This window comes from Cyrtonyx montezumae, unplaced genomic scaffold (genome assembly GCF_038088225.1).
Source record: "Cyrtonyx montezumae isolate F1298 unplaced genomic scaffold, pur_monq_1.0 scaffold_3, whole genome shotgun sequence".
NCBI classification, from domain to species: domain Eukaryota; kingdom Metazoa; phylum Chordata; class Aves; order Galliformes; family Odontophoridae; genus Cyrtonyx; species Cyrtonyx montezumae.
In genome coordinates, this window is record NW_027072034.1 from 85,558,785 (window position 1) to 85,577,988 (window position 19,204).

Genomic DNA, 19,204 nt, shown 5'->3' on the forward strand with positions numbered 1-19,204 from the left:
TAAAATGCACATCTCTTTGCTGCTGGAGTCTGTGGATGTGAAATGTTGGCACAGTCGTGGTACACAAGTGTGCAACATAATGGAAGAAAAACCACAGGTTATCAAGCACAAAGTCCTCTGGCCCACTGAGTTGCAAAATATATGTGAGTATACAGGTGAAGTATCGCATCCTCTTTGGCTCTTATATGAGCATTTGCTCATTTGCTACTGTCAGACAGGTCCTGGGGAGGTGGACTGCTGGTCTGACCTAATACAACTTCTATATTTGTGCTATGTTTTTGTGCTTCTACAGTTAGAGTGGAAATAACACAGTGTTTGGTCTGGATAAAACATCAGATGCTAGCTGGCTGGGAATGGCCTTGCCAGAAGTCATGAAAGTGTTGATTATACAGCAACTTAGAAGTCCTTTCTTACAATTCATGTTTAAATTAAAAGGCATTGTAATTTGGCTTGGAGCCTGCGACAGAAAGAAGAAAATTAGGAGAAATTAGAGAAGGAAAAATCTGGAGTCAGCAGCTTGTAGAACCCACATGTCACAGGCTTCCACCAGTTGCTGATGGTGCATTGAAGCCATGAGTTAAACACTTTATGTAAACTGTCAGTTTCAGGATACAATACATAGATCCCTAGGCACATACTTTTAGAATCACCAAGGTTAGAAAAGACTTCCAAGATCATCCAGTCCAGCTATCATGAATATTTCCCACTAAGCCTTGTGCTTCAGTACATCTACATATTTCTTGAACACCTGCAGGGACAGTGACTCACCTCCCTTGGCATTCCAGCAGGTGACCACTCTCTCAGAGAAGAAGCATTTCCTAACATCCAACCTGAACCTCCCCTGACACAACTTGAGCCCATTCCCTCTAGTCCTACTGTCAGTTACATGAGAGAAGAGGCCAACCCCTACCTCACCACAACCTCTCTTCAGGTAGTAGCAGAATGACAAGGTCATCCCTGAGCCTCCTTTTCTCCAGACTAAACAATCCCAGCTTCTTCAGCGGCTCCTCATAGGACTTTGGGCTCCAGACCCCTCACAGCTTCATTGCCCTTCTCTGAACACTCTCCAGGACTTCTCTTTCTTTTTTGTAGTGAGGGACCCAAAACTGAACACAGTACTCAAGGTGCAGCCTCACCAGGGCTGACTGCAGAGGAATGATCACTTCCCTGCTCCTGCTGACAACACTATTTCTGATACCAGCCAGGATGCCATTGGCTTTTTTGGTCACCTGGGCACACTGCTGGTTCATGTTCAGCTGAGCATCAAACAATACCAATACTCCCAGGTCCATTTCCTCTACACTGGTCTTCCAGCCACTCTTCCCAAGCCTGTAGCATTGCCTGGGGTTGTTGTGGACAAAGTGCAGGACTCAGCACTTGGTCTTGTTGAACCTCATCTCATTACCTTCAGTCCAGCAATCCAGCCTGGCCTCTGTACGGCCTTCCTTTCCCCCAGGCAGATTGACACTTCTGGCCAGCTTGTTTTCATCTCCAAACTTATTGAGGGTGGACTCAACGCCCTCATCCCGGTGATCAATAAAGATATCAAACAGGACAGACCCCAGTACTGATCCCTGGGGAACACAATTTGTGACTGGTGAACTCTATTCACCATCACTCTCTGGGCCCAGACTTCCAGCCAGCTCTTTACCCAGCAAAGAGAGTCCATGGCACGGGCTGCCAGGAGAATACTGTGGGAGACAGTATTGAAGGCTTTGCTGATGTCAAGGTAGACTATGTCAACAGCCTTTCCTTCATCTATCAGGTGAGTCAGTTGATCATAGAAGGAGATTGGATTGGTCAAGCAGGACTTGCCCTTCATGAACCCTGCTGGCTAGATATGATCCTCTCTCTCAGTTATCCCACACATGCTGTGTGACCTTTCTCAAAATAATCTGCTCCATAATCTTCCCTGGCACTGAGGTCAGGCTGGCAGGCCTGTACTTCCTCAGATCTTCCTTACAACCCTTCTTGTACACGGGAGTCACATTGGCAAACTCCAAACCTCTGGGACCTTTCCACTTGACCAGGAATGCTGACAGATAGTGGAAAGCACCTTGATAATCACCTCCACCAGCTCCCATGGATGGATCCCATCTGGTCCCACAGAGTTCTTGCAGTCCAGGTGGAGTACTAGGTCTCTGACTGCTTACTCATGGGGACTGTTTAATCATGGGGGCTTATTCTGCTCCCCATCTGAGATTACCAGGTCAGGGGGTAGAGTACCCTGAGGGTAACTGGTCTGACTTTTAAAGACAGGTGAAAAGAAGGCATTGAGAACCTCAGCCTTTTCCTTATCCTCAGTGGGTCACATTCCAAGCCGCATCCAGTAAAGAATGGAGATTCTCCTTGGTCCTCTTCTTACTGTTAATCTATATGTATAAAAGTTTTTTGTTCTCTTTTACCCCAACGTCCAAGCTGAGTTCAAGCTGAGCTATTGCCTTTCTAACTTTCTCCCTGCACATCCTAACAACTTCTCTGTATTCTCCTTGAGTTGCTCTTCCCTTCTTTCATAAGAAGTAGATTCTCTTTTAGTCCTGGAGCTTCAGAAAAAGCTCCCTGTTCATCCATGCTGGTTTTCTTCCCCACTGGCTCATCTTGTGGCACAGGGGTATAGCCTGCTCCTGCATCTTTTAAGATTTCCTTCTTGAGGAGTGACCAGCTCTCCTGGACCCGCTTTCCTTCAGGAGTAAATCCCAAGGGACTCTTCCTTACCATCATCCCAAACAGTTTGAAGCCTGCCCTTCAGAAGTCCAAGGTACCAATTTTGCTGCCCCTCCTAGTGATTTCATCAAGAATCGACAACTCTACTATTTCATGGTCACTCTGTCCAAGGCAGCTCCCGACCTTTACATCTCCCACCAGTCCTTTGTGAACAGGTCTAGCAGGGCACCTCCCATGGTAGGCTGTCTTAGCAGCTGTGTCAGGAAATTATCTTCCATACAGTCTAGAAACCTCCTAGACTGCTCCTTCTGCACTGTATTGTATTTTCAACATTTATCAGTTGAAATCAAGTTGAAGTACTCCATGAGAACAAGGGCTGGCAATCGTGCAACTTCTGCCAGCTGTTTGTAGAATGCCTCATCTGTCTCTTCATCTTGGTTAGGCAGTCTATAACAGTCCCGAAACAGCATGTCTACCTTGTTGGCCCTCCCCCTGATCTTTACTCATATAGACTCAACCTTATCATCTTTAGCCCCAAGCTCAACAACATCAAAACACTTTCTAACATGGAGAGCCACACCACCACCTCTCCTTCCTTGCATATCCCTTCTGAAGAGCTAATAGCCATCTATTGCAGCGCTCCAAGTGTGGGAGTGATCCCACCATGTTTCCATAATGGCAACTAAGTCATCATTTGCCTGCTGCACAACGGCTTCCAGCTCCTGTTTGTTGCCCATGCAGTGTGCATTGGTGTAGATGCACTTCAGCTGAGCCTCTTGCCTCATCCTCAATCCTATCATCATTCCCCTAGGCTCATTTCTAGTGGGCCTGGTTTTATCCCCTCTCACTGAGCCCTGCCAGCTCCTGGGCTAGGATCCATTTTGTCCTTTGGAACAGGTGAGATCCACCTGCTCTGTTAGGCCAGGTGCCAAGTCAACTGCCCCATGGTCAAATAAACCAAAGTTCTTGCATTTGCACCAGCCTCTCAGCCATGTCTGTATGAGAGGGGTTTTCCTGCTCCTTTCAGTATCCTTCCCTGCCCTGAAAGGATAGAAGAAAATACAACCTGTGGGCTTTGTCCACTCACTGCCTCAGTCCTGTGAAGTCCTTTTTGAAAGCCCTCAGGCTTCTCAGCGACTTCATCACTGCCGACCTGAACTGTAAATAAAGGGTAATAATAAAAAGGGTGAATCAGACTAGGACGCTTCCTAGAAATATCCCCGACCTAGGCCCCAGGGAGGCAGCATGCTTCCTTGCTGGTTAAGGTTGAGCTGACATATAGGGGCCACTGATCCTCTCAGAAGAGAGTTGCCTATGGCATTCACACTTCTGTCCTTGGCAGAGGCAGTCTGGAGGTGTGGAGTTGACTGCATCACCCTAGACAACCTAGAGGGTGCATCTCTCACTGCATCCTCACTCACCTCTCCCTCAAGCTCCAAAATGCGTTAGGTAGGGCAACCTGGGGAACTGAGGTAGGTTGGGATAGGGGTTACTTAGGGCCTGTTTCCACTCCTCCTCTTCCCTTTAACCATCTCCCACTGCTCAACAATGGCAGAGGGAGGGGTCCACCACCACCTGAGGGGATAATCACCCTGGTGTCTTTTTTGCGAGTTTTACAGTTATTGCACCAATCTGTCTACTGCTCACACTCTCAGATACTCCTTAATCACTCCACCCTGAGCTTCATCACCACACTGAGCAGATCATCCACTGCTCACACCTCATGCAGGTGGAATCCCTTCCATCCTTCACCTGCACTCCCCACAGCCAGAGATTTGACCCTATTTTCAGGCGAGTGCTGCACGTGAGTTACCCCGTTCTTTCCCCAAAGCTTTCCACCTAGTGGAGACCACGACTACACTTGCTGTCTGAGAAGCAGACAGCAGGTGGGCCGGACTGCCAAGCAGGCAGATACACAGCCTTTTTTGTCCCCCCTGCTCGCCCGCCCCGCGTGAAGCGCCCATTCAAATTTCGACGCCACATCCTTCAGGCACACCGCGCCCTGTTGGCGCCGCCGCTGGCTCTGTGCGCCCCCTAGTGGCGGGCTTTATACACTCAGAGGGTGAGCCCGCGGCTGCTCACGGCTCCGTCCCTGCCTTGAGACGCTGCCGCAGGCGTAGGCAGGCAGCCGGCTGCTGCTGCCTGGCACGGTTACCCTTCAACCACCCTGCTTCGGCACAGAATGTGTCCGCTCCAGAGCCGAGTTCCTTACCAAAACGGCCTGTACTGGCTGCTCTTGCAGGTTTCAGTAACAGATTCTGTTTTTCCTTCGACCACCCTGATATGTGTTGGAAGCACAGCACAGCAGGGCACCAGAAATCAAAGAGGCTCCTGGAATATGTTGATGATAAATTCCTCTTCGAAGTGGTACAGGAAACAACGAGAAAAGGCGATATGCTGGACCTTGTCCTCACCAACGAGGAGGGGCTGGTGAATAATGTGAAGCTCATGGCTGCTGTGACCACAAAATGGTGGAGTTCAAGATCCTTAGGGCATCAAAGAGGGTGTGCAGCAAGCTTGCTGCTCTGGACTTCAGGAGAGCAAACTTGGAACTCTTCAGGGAACTGCTTGGCAGGGTGACATGGGTGACATGGGAGAAAGCCCTGGAGGGAAGAGGGGGCCAAGAAAGCTGGTCAGTATTCAAGGACCATCTCCTCCAAGCCCAGAAGCAGTGCATCTTGAGAAAAAGGAAGGTGGGCAAGAATGCCAGGAGGCCTCTGTAGATCAACAAGGAGCTCCTGGACTTACTTAGGCAGAGAAAGAGTGGAAGCAGGAATGGGTTACCTAGGAGGACTATAAAGAAGTTGTCCATGCAGCCAGGGATCAGGTTAGGAAAGCTAAAACCTAGATAGAACTAAAACTAGCCACGGACATAAAGAGGAGCAAGAAATTCTACAGGTATATCAATGATAAAAGGAAGGTCAGGGAAGATGTTGGTCCTTTCTGGAAGGAAACTGGAGATCTGGTCATGAGGCATACAAAGAAAGCGAAGACACTCAGTGACTTCTTTGCCTCAGTCTTCACCATCAAGGGCTCTAAGCAGCACCACCCAAGCTGCAGAAAACAAAGGTAAGAACTTGGAAAAAGAAGCTCTGCCCTCTTTAAAATCCAGATCAAAACCATCTAAAGAACCTGAAGGTGAGCAAGTCCATGGGACCCAATGATATTCATCCACGGGTTCTGACAGAACTGGCAGATGAAGCTGCCAAACTGCTATCCATCATATTTGAAAGGTCATGGCAGTCTGATGAAGTTCCCACTGATTGGAGAAGGGGAAACATCACACCTATTTTCAAGAAGGAAAAAAAGAAGATCCAGGGAACTACTGGCCAGTCAGTCATACCTCTGTGCCTGGCAAGATCACGGGGCAGATCCTCCTGAAGGCCCTACTTAGACACATGGAAAATAAAGATGAGGTGATTGGTGGTAACCAACATGGCTTCACCAAGGGCAAGTCATGCCTGACAAACTTGGTGGCCTTTTATGATGGAGTTACTGTGTCAGTGGATAAAGGAAGAGCAGTGGATGTCATCTACCTGAACTTGTGCAAACCATTTGACACTGTCCCACATGACATCCTGGTCACGAGGTTGGAGAAAAATGGATTTGATAGGTGGACCACTCACTAGATAGGGAATGGGCTGGATCGTTGCACAAAGAGTTGTGGTCAATGGCTCTATGTTCAAGTGGAGACTGGGTACAAGTAGTATTCCTCAGAGATGTCAGTGCTGAGACCAGTGCTATTTAATATCTTTGTTGGTGACATGGACAGTGGGATTGAGTGCACCCTCAGCAGGTTTTCAGATGACACCAAGCTGAGTGGTGCAGCTGGCATGCCAGAGGTAAGGGGTGCCATCCAGAGAGACCTGGATTGAGAGGCGGGCCTATGCCAACCTCATGAAGTTCAACAGGGCCATGTACTTCACCTGGGTTGGAGCAATCCCAAAAGAAGTGCAAGTTCTACACCTACCATCTATACAAATAAAGGTCAATGCAGCAGCAACACTCAGGGCTAGTGTAGGTCAGCAGAGTGCTGCAGTAATGTGTGAAATTGCAATACTGAGCTGGAGTGAGGCATAATATGGCATTTAGTTCAATGTAAGAACTCAAATCTGGTCTGAATAGCAATGCTGGAGGAGTTACTCTGGGGTAGCTGCTAGAGCCTGCAGAGGAATACAGGTTTCCTGGGTCATCAGGTGCTTGAGTCCTGTCCTGTATGTTAACATTTGGATATACTTCCAACAAGAACACAAAAAGCTGCAATGGTATTGCCAGTTAGATACTGTGTAGTACTTTGATTATTCCAGGCTCTCTCAGACTGGCATTAGTAGAAACAGTGAGAAAAGACAAGGGTATCTCTGCAGCTCTGGAGATTTTACTTTGTGACAGGAGGGTCCCAAGGAGAGAAAGAGAAAAGTGAGACCATTTAGCAAATCTGACAGGAATTAATGAAGTGATTCTGTTCCTCTGTTCCTCTGTTCCTGTTTTTCTAGGTGAAAGCTCTTCAGCAAAACGTTTTTTTTTTCTGTTCTATGTTTATGGAGTGAGGAATACTCTGCCTCTACAATTTTTTTTTTTTTTTTTTTTTGCATATTGCTATCCAAGATTGAATGTTTCTGCAGTCAGAGATAAGAGAGGGAGAACTGGACTTATAACCTGTTGAAGGCACTGAAACAAGAGCTGCAACTATGCCACAGTGCTTTAGGGACAGATGATATCCAGGTGCCTTCAGAGTCACGCCAGCTTTTCATACTTGATCTCTATAGAGAAACTGTATAACTGAGATCATCCATTAAATAAGGAAAAAAAAATCTGCTAAGTGAAGAAGGCAGCAGCTAATTCTTGAAGATTAGAGAAGTACCTATTGTGTGGATGATTTGTCTCACAGCTGTTGCTGTTTCGCTCATCTACTTGTCAGGCTATTGGGATCATCCGTTTTGCAGCTGCAGTTGTTTCTGAGATTAACTGCTTTTGTCCACAGCATGTAACAGCTTTAGGCATGAAAATTACAGGAGTCAACATGTGGGGACAGGCAGAATGTGGTTATCTGAAACTGCATGACAATAGGACAGAAGCCAAAAAGAATGGGTACGAACTGCCCAGGCTTGCCATGTAGTGAATTATTTGGATTTGCTGTTTTTTGTGCAAGTGCAATAGGCTTGAGTTTTTTTAAATCAAAAGATGAGTTTGAATTGTTTCCCAAGCATTTCTGCTTCTGAGTCATTAATCGTTCAGAGAAGAATAGTACCAGCTGGTTGCATTTATGTAGAGAATAGTTTTGCAAGAGAAGGATAAGAAGGATACCTGGATGACCAAAACACTTGAGCGGCCACTGCCACTTCTCTGCCCCTTGAAGGAGAGATGTAGGCTGGAGGAAGTGGTGGGAAGGGACAAAACGTGAATGCCAGAAGGCTGAGAGGTGTAGCAACTGGTAAGCAGAGTGTTGCAGTGGGTGCTGTTCATTCTGTGGGCCACAACACCTTGTGCCATCTATGAAGCTTGCACAGGGTTTGTATGTGCATATGAAGTCTGTGAGAGAAAGCCTGCTGCTGTTGTAATAAAGTGAGTTTCTTAAGAAATTAAGAGCTGCAGTAAAGTGATTGTATCCAGTTTTGTCCCCATAGCAGATATGTTCATGTTGTGAAACAAAGGTATTTACAATGTCTCTGTTATTATTTCTAGGTTCTGAAGCACCTGCGACACTTAAATTTCACCAGTAATATGGGGGAGCAAGTGGACTTTGATGAATTCGGAGACCTGGTGGGGAATTACTCAATAATCAACTGGCATCTCTCTCCAGAGGATGGCTCAGTTGTCTTTGAGGAAGTTGGGCACTACAACGTCTATGCCAAGAAAGGGGAGAGGCTCTTTATCAATGAAAACAAAATCTTGTGGAGCGGATTCTCAAAGGAGGTAAGTGGTTAAATCCCCAAAGCACTGTCTAACATGTTGCATCAAGCTAAAATTTGAACAGACTTTGCATAGTCCTCATACTATTGCTCCGCATCTCATTAAAAGACCTATTTATCTTATTATATACATATTATCTGTCCTAGTCCTTCATGCCCTCAGTACACACTTCTAGAAATAATGGGTTGTTTTTCCTTCCTTTTGATAAGCCTGGGTGTTCACACGTTATTTAATGCCTTTTTTTTCTGGCCCAAGTAGTTTGTTTATACTTTTGAAAAGCTATTCCTTCAAAGATGAGAACTTCATTGCCCAATCTGTATTGAAGTTTTCCTGTGCACAGTAGTTTCATCACTGAAAGCAGCCATCTCTTCTGTTCCCAGTATCCCTGAATCAAGAAGCTCCTCTTTCTGTTCCAAGATAAATTTACAGCTGTTTCTGCTATCTCTTTCCTCCATGCCCCAGAGCCTTCCTTGTGCCCTTGCCTTGCAATTCAAGCAGAACAACCCCTGTTTTTCCAGTAGACTTGGACAACAGTGCTAAAACAGTGGGACATACCTGATCACCTTTTTTAAATCTAGCAAAGGGTACTTGTTCAGTCTCACAAGTACACAGCGTGTCCATTGACTCTTGTTAGGCCTAGGTCCTGCTTCATGTAGTTGAAAGCAGCAGACCTTTTCATCCTAACTGTATCTTCACTGGCCTCCACTGGGCCATGTCTCCTTGTGTGATGGGATCATCACCAGAAAAGCCTCCAGCCTGGACAGGACAGCCTCCTGACTTTGGCTTTTGGAGAACCTACTGAGCAGGCATCTAGACATGTTAAATTAGCACCTTATGAACTCTGCAGCAGCCAGATTTGCCTAACACCATCAGTTGAACCTTACCTTTACTCCAACTGCACCAGGTTGACTTACTGTCTGAATTCAGTGCTCTCTGAAGCAGAAGCACTCTGCAGCAGAATGACCCAGCTCAGGCTTTTCTAAGCCCAGCTGGAGACTCTAAGCCTAAAATATGAGTGGAATTAAAACCTTGATACTCCAGTCTCTTCTTCTGATTGTAACAAATGCTAGCTGTACCTTTTCCAACAGTCAGGTTACCTTTTTAATTGTGTTTTTTTTTCTTTTTCCCCACACTTAAACTAAATAATTAAGTTCTCTTTTTCTTCATTTCTCCAGCAGTGCAATATCCCTATTCTCTAAACTATTACAAATGCAGCTACGTTGCTGAGTTTCATGCCAGAAAACGTAAATCGTGATAGCAGAAGGGACTGTAATCTCTATGTCTATTGTAGTTTGTTCTGAGGTTTTTTCTGCTTATAGAATTTAAGTTTCTTCCAAATAACAGCTTTGCTCAAGGGAAAGTAGCCAGTCCCCTACTAATTGAAGCTTTCTGAGCTTCAGTCTTCCTCAAAAAAAAAAAAAAAAAAGATTAAATATAGTTAAAATTAACTTTAATTTTTAACACAGGAGCTGCAGGATTGGCTAGAGTTGGAGGAAAAAAAAAAGAGTTAAAGAGTAGGTAAGATAGATAGATCTGTTCTGGCAGAACTTGATGAAATTTCCCACAAAATACTTAAGAAAGCAGCCAAAGCAATCTCAGTAGTACTAGCAAATTTGTCTTTGAGAAGTATGGAGGACGGGTGATGTCTCAAAGGATTAGGGCAGGGTAATCGTGCTATCTGCTTTTTTAAAGCAGATATTGGAGAGCTAAGGGAATTACGCGCAATAAAGCTGAGCTTCAGCAATCCAAAAGACTTGATAAAAACAGTTTGATTAAACAGTTTATAAATAGTTAGAGAATAATGAACTGATAAGAAAAAACCAACCTGGATTTGTCGAGATGAAATCATATAAAACCAATTTAATTTTCCTCTCTGGCAGTACAATCAGCTTAGTAGATAACAGAGAAGCAGCACACAACTTCAGCTGGGTTTTTGATTCAGCCCTGTTCAAAATTATCACTGACAGCCTAGGGAAAGGCAGGAAGAGTGCTGATGTCCTCCTGATGATTGTAAAACCTGTGGAAAGCTTCCTAGGTAGTAGGTGTTAGCAATTTGCTGCAGAGTGCTCTAAGTGGGGAGCTGCCAAGCTTTGCCCTGAGTATGCATCTGCCCAATTAATTATACACTCCTGTTTAACAGCTGATAGAACCAGTGTTCCCAAACTGCTGCAGCCATGCACTTAACTACATACAGATCAGGGTATTCTACTGACAGTGGAAAATATGTGTTTAGATCACATCCTTGCATGCCCATGCATGCTTGTGCAACCACTCACTGCCAGGGTATGACCATGCCCAGGTGGACTCACTCACACACAGCATGAAATTGCAGCCAGTGGGTGACACAGCTGGTCACTGTGGCAGCAAAAACCTGGAAGCCTGGGTAACCTTTCATGTGAAAGTGAGGTGGGGGCTTTACAAGTTCCCTCTATGGGCGTTGACATGGAGAACCTAAGGACCTCCTAAGACCTAAGAACCTTGTGGAGATGTTATTTTCTGGATCTGCACGTACCTGCTGGTCTGCATCTTCAGATGCATGGTAATCCAAAAATAAGGCCTTTCTCTCTTTCATGTGAAAACTCATCTTGTACAGTTAATTTACCTTATTTTTCTTTCTAGGCCAGAGAGGGACTTTGGGACAATGAGAGGAAGTTGGCTTCAAGGAACAGTTCTAAGTCCTATAAATCATTAGCACTTAACAGACAATCTATGGGAAAGGACATCAGCGATCAGAGTCCATCATCTCCACAGCTGACTTAAGTTCCTGCCATAGATGTAGATTGCCTTTTCTTTCAGTCACCAAAGGACTGTGTTCTGGTGTGTGTCTCATGAGTCACATACCAGTTTGTAGTGCCCACAATATGGTAGAGATTAGAGAGCTCTGCTGATCCTCCCTACCACTCCTTGTTGCAGTCCTTCAAACAGGTTATTACTGCAGGGGGTTGAGGGAAGACTGTTGAGCAAGACGTGCCAGTTCAGTGGACAGAAGAGGGGAGTGTCTGAGATTGTCCATCTAGCATGTTAAACAATAAGTTACACCCTTGGGTAATGCTGTAGGAAGATCATACTTGAGGTACTGCTGCCATTAACCCTCCTTGGGCTCTTTTCTTGCAGGTGCCCTTCTCTAACTGCAGCAGGGACTGCCTGCCAGGCACCAGGAAGGGTATTATTGAGGGAGAGCCCACGTGCTGCTTCGAGTGTGTGGACTGCCCCGATGGGGAGTACAGCGATGAAACAGGTAATACACACAGCACTGCTTCAGGGTTTGGATGGGCCAGAAGAGTCCTTTGGGCATTGCCCGCAGTTGTACTGATGTCACTTTCCCACAGTGCTGATCTGGAAGCTGCCCTGCCAGGGGGCTTCACAGAAAGCCTGGAGGGAAATTTGAGAGTTTCTCAGGCAATCAGAAGTGAACTCCACTGCCCTGTAGCAGTTTTTCTTACTTCAGAAACCCGGAGAAAGGAGACATTCCCTAACCTAATCCTAGATACTGTAGTTATCAGTTCACCTCCACCTTTTCCTCATGTTGACTGGTTTTCATTTCATGCTTTACAAAGAGATAAAGTCCATTTTATTCCTGACTTCACAAACAAAAATGAATATTTCCCTTTATGGGAAATTCATTAAGCGTGTGTTCTGTTGAACGCTGGCCCTGCAGGAGACCAGAATCTTTGGGTCCTATTGAACATGCATGGACATCTTTTTTGTTGGTTTCAGTGAGAGCTTGGGTCTGCTCAGGTTCTGCAGTGAAAAGTTAACTCCAGTTTTAGATCTGGTTGAAATTTCCAACACCGTTATCAGTTCCTCAGTGTTGGACATCCCCAGCCTAATGAAGGCAAGTAGAATCTTCCAGAGCAGCAGTTTCATCAACAACGCTGAGTGCTCAGGGTCTCCTCACTCTCTTCAGCAGCACTGGCTCCAGCACACACTGCAGACTCCACATGAGATGAAAACCAGTAATGTGCATGCAAGACTGCACATAGTAAGCATATAGTACAAATGGTACTGCATAGAAGAGTACTTACAGTATATGTACGTAAACATAAGTACAAGTTGCTCTTGTGTAGCATTTCTTAATTAAATAGAAACAATCCTGGTCATTTGTAATATGGATCATTTGTTGTTTTTCACAAGATTTTGGGAACTGGTATATTTGCAAGATTTATGGGCTGAGGGGCAACTGCCTTCTGATTCCACAGTTTTCTGCTTCAATTTCAGCTGACAGTAACACTCTTATTTCCTGTACTTATCAGTCTTATAGATATAGAGAACATTTTCACAAGTGGTCTCATCAAGTTGACGTACTAATGCTACCAAAGGAGAGAATCTCTGTTCTTCTCCCCTAGCTCTTTGCTTTCATCCAGAAGTACTTGTGCAACCAAAGAGCAAATAGGTTCAGGTCTCTGGTCTTCCTGAAAGTAACTTCATTTTTGGGAGGCTGAGTTTCCGCTTGGAACAAAGGATGGGACAGGAATGAGGAAAGAAGTCTGCCTTCAGTGGCAGCGTAGTCTCTAGATCAGCTCAAGACAGCAGTGAAGACAGTTCTTCAGGATGCAGTGATAAACAGATGCCTCATATCAGGTGTAGGTGACTAAACTCCCAAGTATGGGAATTTAGCTGTGCCCCACATGCAGTTTGCAATATGCTTCCAGGTAAAAGGCATGGAAAAAAAAGTAGAAGTGATTGGCTAAACAGAAGTAAATGAAATGATGTGATTCTGGTAAGCCCTGGCTAGTGCACGTCTTTCAGATAAACAGCTTAGGCAAAACAACCAGTCATTAGGAGAGCAGTGTCATCTCCCTGCAAACAACCCTCCAGAACAAGAGGGCTTGAAATATTCTGTGCTTATTACTGACTTCCTCAGGAATGTCCCATACCTAGAAGTCTTCAAGGCCACATTGGATGGGGCCCTAGGTATAGTGGTGGCAACCCCACCCACGGCAGGGGCTTGGAACTGGATGGGCTTTAATGTCCCTTTCAACACAAGCCATTCAATGATTCTGTGATTAGCATCAAGCTTTGGTCTAGGGGCTGTGCTCAGAGTCTCTGCTCTCAGGTGCAAAGCTCAGAGGGTGGTTGCTGCAAAAGGTGTTTCCTGCATGTTTGTCCCCTGAACTCACTGCATCCCATTGCTCTCCTGCTGGGATCCTGAAGGATGAGGTAGGATGTGATTTCCAGCTCACTCATTTCCACTGCTATCAATGGAATCACTGGAGCATAAGACCTGTTTGGGTTGAATAAAAGCAGTAGCAGCAACCCCCTCCCTTTTGATTATGGCAGTCACTGGAGACAGATGTTGCCATCCCAATAGGCTCTAATTAGCTTTGTGCAGAAGGAGACAGTGGAATCGATTTTTCCTTTGCAACTATAACAGAAGGATGCTTTCCTGGCTGTGAAGAGAGTGGTATCCTTAGGACACATCTTCCCTGATGTTCCAGCATGAAATGAGAGTGTAGTGGGAATCAAGGGTGTTGTTTACCTTCAGAGATAAGCAATTCAAACACATCTAAGACTTGCCTCCAAAGAATATGAAATAAGCTCTGAAAGAACTTAAGGAGGTGAGCACGTTTTTAATTTTTTCTGTAATAGAGACAGTCAGGATGTTTCAGATGATAAGAGTGTGAGAAGTATGAAGACGAAGAGAAGCAGATGATAAAAATGAAGAAACATAGGGTAATAGATCTTGTGTAGCAACTGACAGTAATCAAATAAATTTTGCAAAATTTTATCAAGAAATTGATCCAGGAAGCAGAGTGCATGGGCAGGACTTTGAAAGCTGGAATTAAGTGTGCTTTGTGTTCTGCTGTATAGCCTGTGAGGGGCTCATTGTTTCACTGTAAAACACTCTGAGACGTTGATAAGTGACATTGGGAACCTGCTGGCAACTGGAGTGAGCAACGCCTGCATTTTAGTTGAAAGACAGTATGTAACTGCCATGTACTTTGTCATCCATTTCACCCTTTCATTCTGACAAACCTCCCCTCTCCTGTTTTTCAGATGCAAGTGCTTGTGACAAGTGCCCTGAGGATTACTGGTCTAACGAGAACCACACGTCCTGCATCCCCAAGCAGATAGAGTTTCTGTCCTGGACAGAGCCCTTTGGGATCGCTTTGACTCTCTTTGCTGTGCTGGGAATTTTCCTGACTTCTTTTGTCCTGGGAGTCTTCACCAAATTTCGCAACACTCCCATCGTCAAGGCCACAAACCGGGAGCTGTCCTACCTCCTCCTCTTCTCCTTGCTCTGCTGCTTTTCCAGCTCATTGTTCTTCATTGGGGAGCCGCAGAACTGGACTTGCCGTTTGCGTCAGCCGGCTTTTGGCATCAGCTTTGTCCTCTGCATCTCCTGCATTCTGGTGAAAACCAATCGTGTACTGCTTGTCTTTGAGGCGAAGATCCCCACAAGCCTCCACCGAAAGTGGTGGGGCCTCAACCTCCAGTTCCTCCTGGTGTTCTTGTGCACATTTGTGCAGATTGTCATCTGCGTGATTTGGCTCTACACGGCCCCACCTTCCAGTTATCGAAACCATGAGCTGGAGGATGAGATTATCTTCATCACCTGCCATGAAGGCTCCTTGATGGCCCTTGGCTTCCTCATTGGCTACACCTGTCTCCTGGCAGCCGTCTGCTTCTTCTTCGCCTTCAAGTCTCGAAAACTGCCTGAGAACTTCAATGAGGCCAAGTTCATTACCTTCAGCATGCTGATCTTCTTCATTGTGTGGATCTCTTTCATCCCCGCTTATGCCAGCACATATGGCAAGTTCGTCTCTGCCGTGGAGGTGATTGCAATACTGGCTGCCAGCTTTGGGCTTCTGGCCTGCATCTTCTTTAACAAAGTCTACATCATCCTCTTCAAGCCTTCCCGCAACACAATTGAGGAGGTACGCTGCAGCACAGCTGCCCACGCTTTTAAAGTGGCCGCCAGGGCCACGCTGAGACGCAGCAATGTGTCACGCAAGCGTTCCAACAGCCTCGGAGGTTCCACTGGTTCCACCCCATCCTCCTCCATCAGCAGCAAGAGCAACCACGAAGACCCTTTTCCTCTACCGGCCTCTGCTGAGCGGCAGCGGCAGCAGCAGCGTGGGTGCAAGCAGAAGGTCAGCTTCGGGAGCGGCACGGTCACCTTGTCGCTGAGTTTTGAGGAGCCACAGAAGAATGCCATGACCAACAGGAACACTAGGCGCAGGAACTCCCTGGAGGCCCAGAACAGTGATGACAGCCTGATGCGGCACCGGGCCCTGCTCGCCCTACAGAACAGCGAGTCCCTGAGTGCTGAGCCTGGCTTCCAGACAGCATCCAGCCCAGAGACCAGTTCGCAGGAGTCGGTGGTGGGAGACACCAAAGAAGAGGTACCAAGCCCTGAGGCAGAGCCTTCCCTGCCGTCAGCTAACTCCCGAAATTTTATAGGCACTGGAGGCAGCTCTGTCACAGAAAACACAGTACATTCCTAACAAAAGAAGGTCATGAAAAGCACTTCCCCAAGAGGAACTTGCTCACCTCTTGCTTCTGAATGGGAAAGACAACAAAGATACATATCTGTGACACAGCCCCACCACACATTGTTGCGAGCACCAGCAGGGTAAAACACATGCCTCCAGAGGAAAGACTGCCAGAAGCCTATGTCTGGGGAGCCTTCAACTGAATTTGCAGTTGCTTTACTGAAATCAGGACACATAGGGGGGACAAGTGAAGATTGCCTCTGGTGGGGCTTAAGCAGAACTCTGCATACTGTCTTGCCTCTGTAAGCTTTTCCTGCCAGACTGCAACTCAGCTGACTATGGGAGGCACTGAGCAATTCCACTATACTCTGCTTTTACATTTATGTATAATATTCCTCTTTCCCACTATGTATAATATTCCCTCTTTATCCAGTATATGTGATCTGTAACCACGTGCATCAGGACTCTCAGCTCTTCAAAAGCAAGATACACGGTTTCACTTGGGGAAAGCACAGTCACTGGGAAAATAAAAAAGCCCCCAACATCCTGCATGCTGTGTACAGCCAAGGGTGTGAACATGTAAAGTATTTAATGTGACAGAGCACCCTGCTATTTATATTTAGTAATGTCCCAGTTTCTCCTCTCTGCCCAGCAGGAAATACTGGACAATACCCTTCATAGACTCCATTGCACTAGACCAAGCTACTAGGTTCCTACTGGTTTCTTCCAGCAGATGTAGCTTTACCTCCAGCCTGCCTGCTTTGGTGGAAGGGGAGTACGGATTGTAAATCCCCCTGGAGATTGCTGCGAGAGCACAATGAGATGTATTCGTGATTATGTCGCTAGTAGTTGTATGCTTAACAAAGTGTTGCTGCTGTAATATTCCACATGGCATACGTGGCTAACCGTTCCACACCGTAGTCAGTGTTGTGCTTTGCCATATTAATCCGCCTCATACCCACACATAGCATTGCGCTGGTTGTGACAATACTTGTGGGCCTGATACAAAGCCAATGAAAAAAGGTGAAATGAAGAAACAGCCCCCAAATTTGATAATATTTGAGATTAATATTGCAAGTGTGCATGCTGGTAGAGGATGGAGTGAATAAAACATAGAGTTGGGCTCTGAGATGTGCGAACAGACAAATGAATAAATTGGATGTTTGGTTCCTGTAGGCCTTCAACTAGGTTATGTCCCTCTTGGCCCACCTTGAAGAAACAGCACCTAAAGCAGGAAGGGTGCACTGTGCCTTGATGAGAAGACATCAGAACTTCATTAGTCTTGGATCTTGTTCAACACAACAAGGTTATTCTGTAGAACTTACTTCGCTCTTCCCAGATCCCATATGCAAGAACAGGCATTTGTCATGAAGATGTCCGTACCTCCCCTCATCACACATGAGGGCACTCTAGACCTCTGTGGAAAGGTATATCGGCTTGCTACTTATTGTGAGTGGAGACCAAAGGCCTCTTGTGAATGTGATGGAGAAATGTCACAATTCTCTTGTTACTGTTTTTGCTTGGTTGATGTTTGTGTTTTTGTGTGGTTTTTTTTCTGGCCAGAGCAGGAAAATAAAACTTACAGGTGACATTACTGCATAAAAACTTGTTTTGCCACCTCCCCTTGCTGCTGATAAGGAAAAGAAGTTTTGCTTCAGGAAAGCACAGAGGAAGTCCAGAATGCAAAGAAGAACTCTGTTCAGACAAGTTATTTTTACCCTTTTGTTTATTCATTATATTCACCTTGGAGAGGGCTCAAATTTTAATTACACTATATAAGAACTGATCCAACTGTAACTGTGTGGCCTGCAAACTACGAGATTCATTAAAGCCATGGCACTGCAGGTTAAAAGGAAGAAAAAGAAAAAAAAAGGGTTTGGCATCACATTTTGGAGACCATATACTACCACCGGACCCAGTGGGCATTCCTCATTGCTTCTGAAAAATCATGTCCTGTTCCCAGGCTGCTGATTGTGGGCTGCAGGCTTAGTTTATGGTCTGTTACAGAGACCTGTGATCTCCTGGATCTAACTAGATGCGTGACCAGAAATGGCCGCTAGATGGCAAAAGGACTAAGAAAATTCTTCGATTACGGCTCACTATTAAAAAAGTTCAGCAGGCGATTTGTTGTAGTGCTAGTGAATCACTCCTACGTGTCAGGTCCAGTATGCGGCCCCTGAAGTAGATGGCTTTTAAAGCATAGAAGCGCTCGGTGAATTCAGTGAGGGCAACACAATATGTGAACTGTGCACTAACACGAGAAACGCAGTCAGCGCTGCCTGCCTTGTTTGGAAGGATATTCACTGGCTGTGCACACAGCAGATCATGTCAATATTTTACTGCTAAGATTTGGGGTATTCTTCATGTTTTCCATGTCCTCAGAAGGAAGTTGTACCCTGATTCACAGTGAGGTTCCAATGGCCTGCCATAATTATATTGTGACAGACCAACCCTGCTTGGTTTGCTGGGGAAACCCCATCCACCATCACTGCACACTTACCCTGAAAGCTCAGGCTGTATGAGCCCCTCTGCTGCAGCCTTATTGGAGTGATGCACATGCTAGAGGCAAGGGAAAATCAGTAAAAAAGGACAGGAAGCAATGAAGGTGATTTGCAACCAAACTGTATTTTTCCGTGCATAGGGTATAGGTTCTCATCCTGTCAAGTTCTAGAGAAAGGTTGCTCAGCCATACGTCCAAAAGCCTGTCTGTGAGTCACAGGGGATAATGCTGATGACAAGCTGAGCAACATCTTTCTGTTGAAAGTTCAAGCCCAAGAATATCCACTAGCATGTGCCATCAGAAGTCACCCATGTGAATGGCTGTTCCTTCCCACTCCCCACCCTCCCATGGCACAAAGCCCTGCTGAAAAGAATGTGCCCTTGTTGGTATTTGCTGGACCATGCAGTAGAGAAGCAGTGGGGACAAGAAACAGAGAGGGTATCAGCCCTGCATTGGATTTCCGTTGGCAGACTTGGCTGATGGATGAGGAACAGCCCAGTGCTGCACCTCAGCTCTGCCCAAAGCCTGGCTAGAACACCTATTTGCTCCCCAGGGAGGAGTGATTATATCAAAGGGACAAAAGCTCTTCCTCATTCCATTGTGGGCATATCACCATGACATCCCAAACCCATGTAGGTTGTCCATGCAGTAGGCACTATCCATTGCTGGTAAACTGAGGGCTATATTTATCAAC

The 19,204-nt window shown here is 45.9% G+C and overlaps 1 protein-coding gene across 2 annotated transcripts in view; it reads left to right on the forward strand.

Annotated features, from left to right (window-relative positions):
• CASR (calcium sensing receptor) overlaps positions 1-17,537 on the forward strand; it is a 40,775-nt gene extending 23,238 nt beyond the window's left edge. The window contains exons 4-6 of one of the 2 annotated variants that reach the window (XM_065742186.1): positions 8,347-8,581; positions 11,648-11,812; positions 14,572-17,537. In XM_065742186.1, coding sequence (XP_065598258.1) covers positions 8,347-8,581; positions 11,648-11,812; positions 14,572-16,022 — 1,851 coding nt within the window. In that variant the 3' untranslated portion in view covers positions 16,023-17,537. The remainder of the gene's footprint in view (positions 1-8,346; positions 8,582-11,647; positions 11,813-14,571) is intronic. The other variant, XM_065742187.1, reaches the window with a different exon arrangement.
• Positions 17,538-19,204: the final 1,667 nt, after the last annotated feature.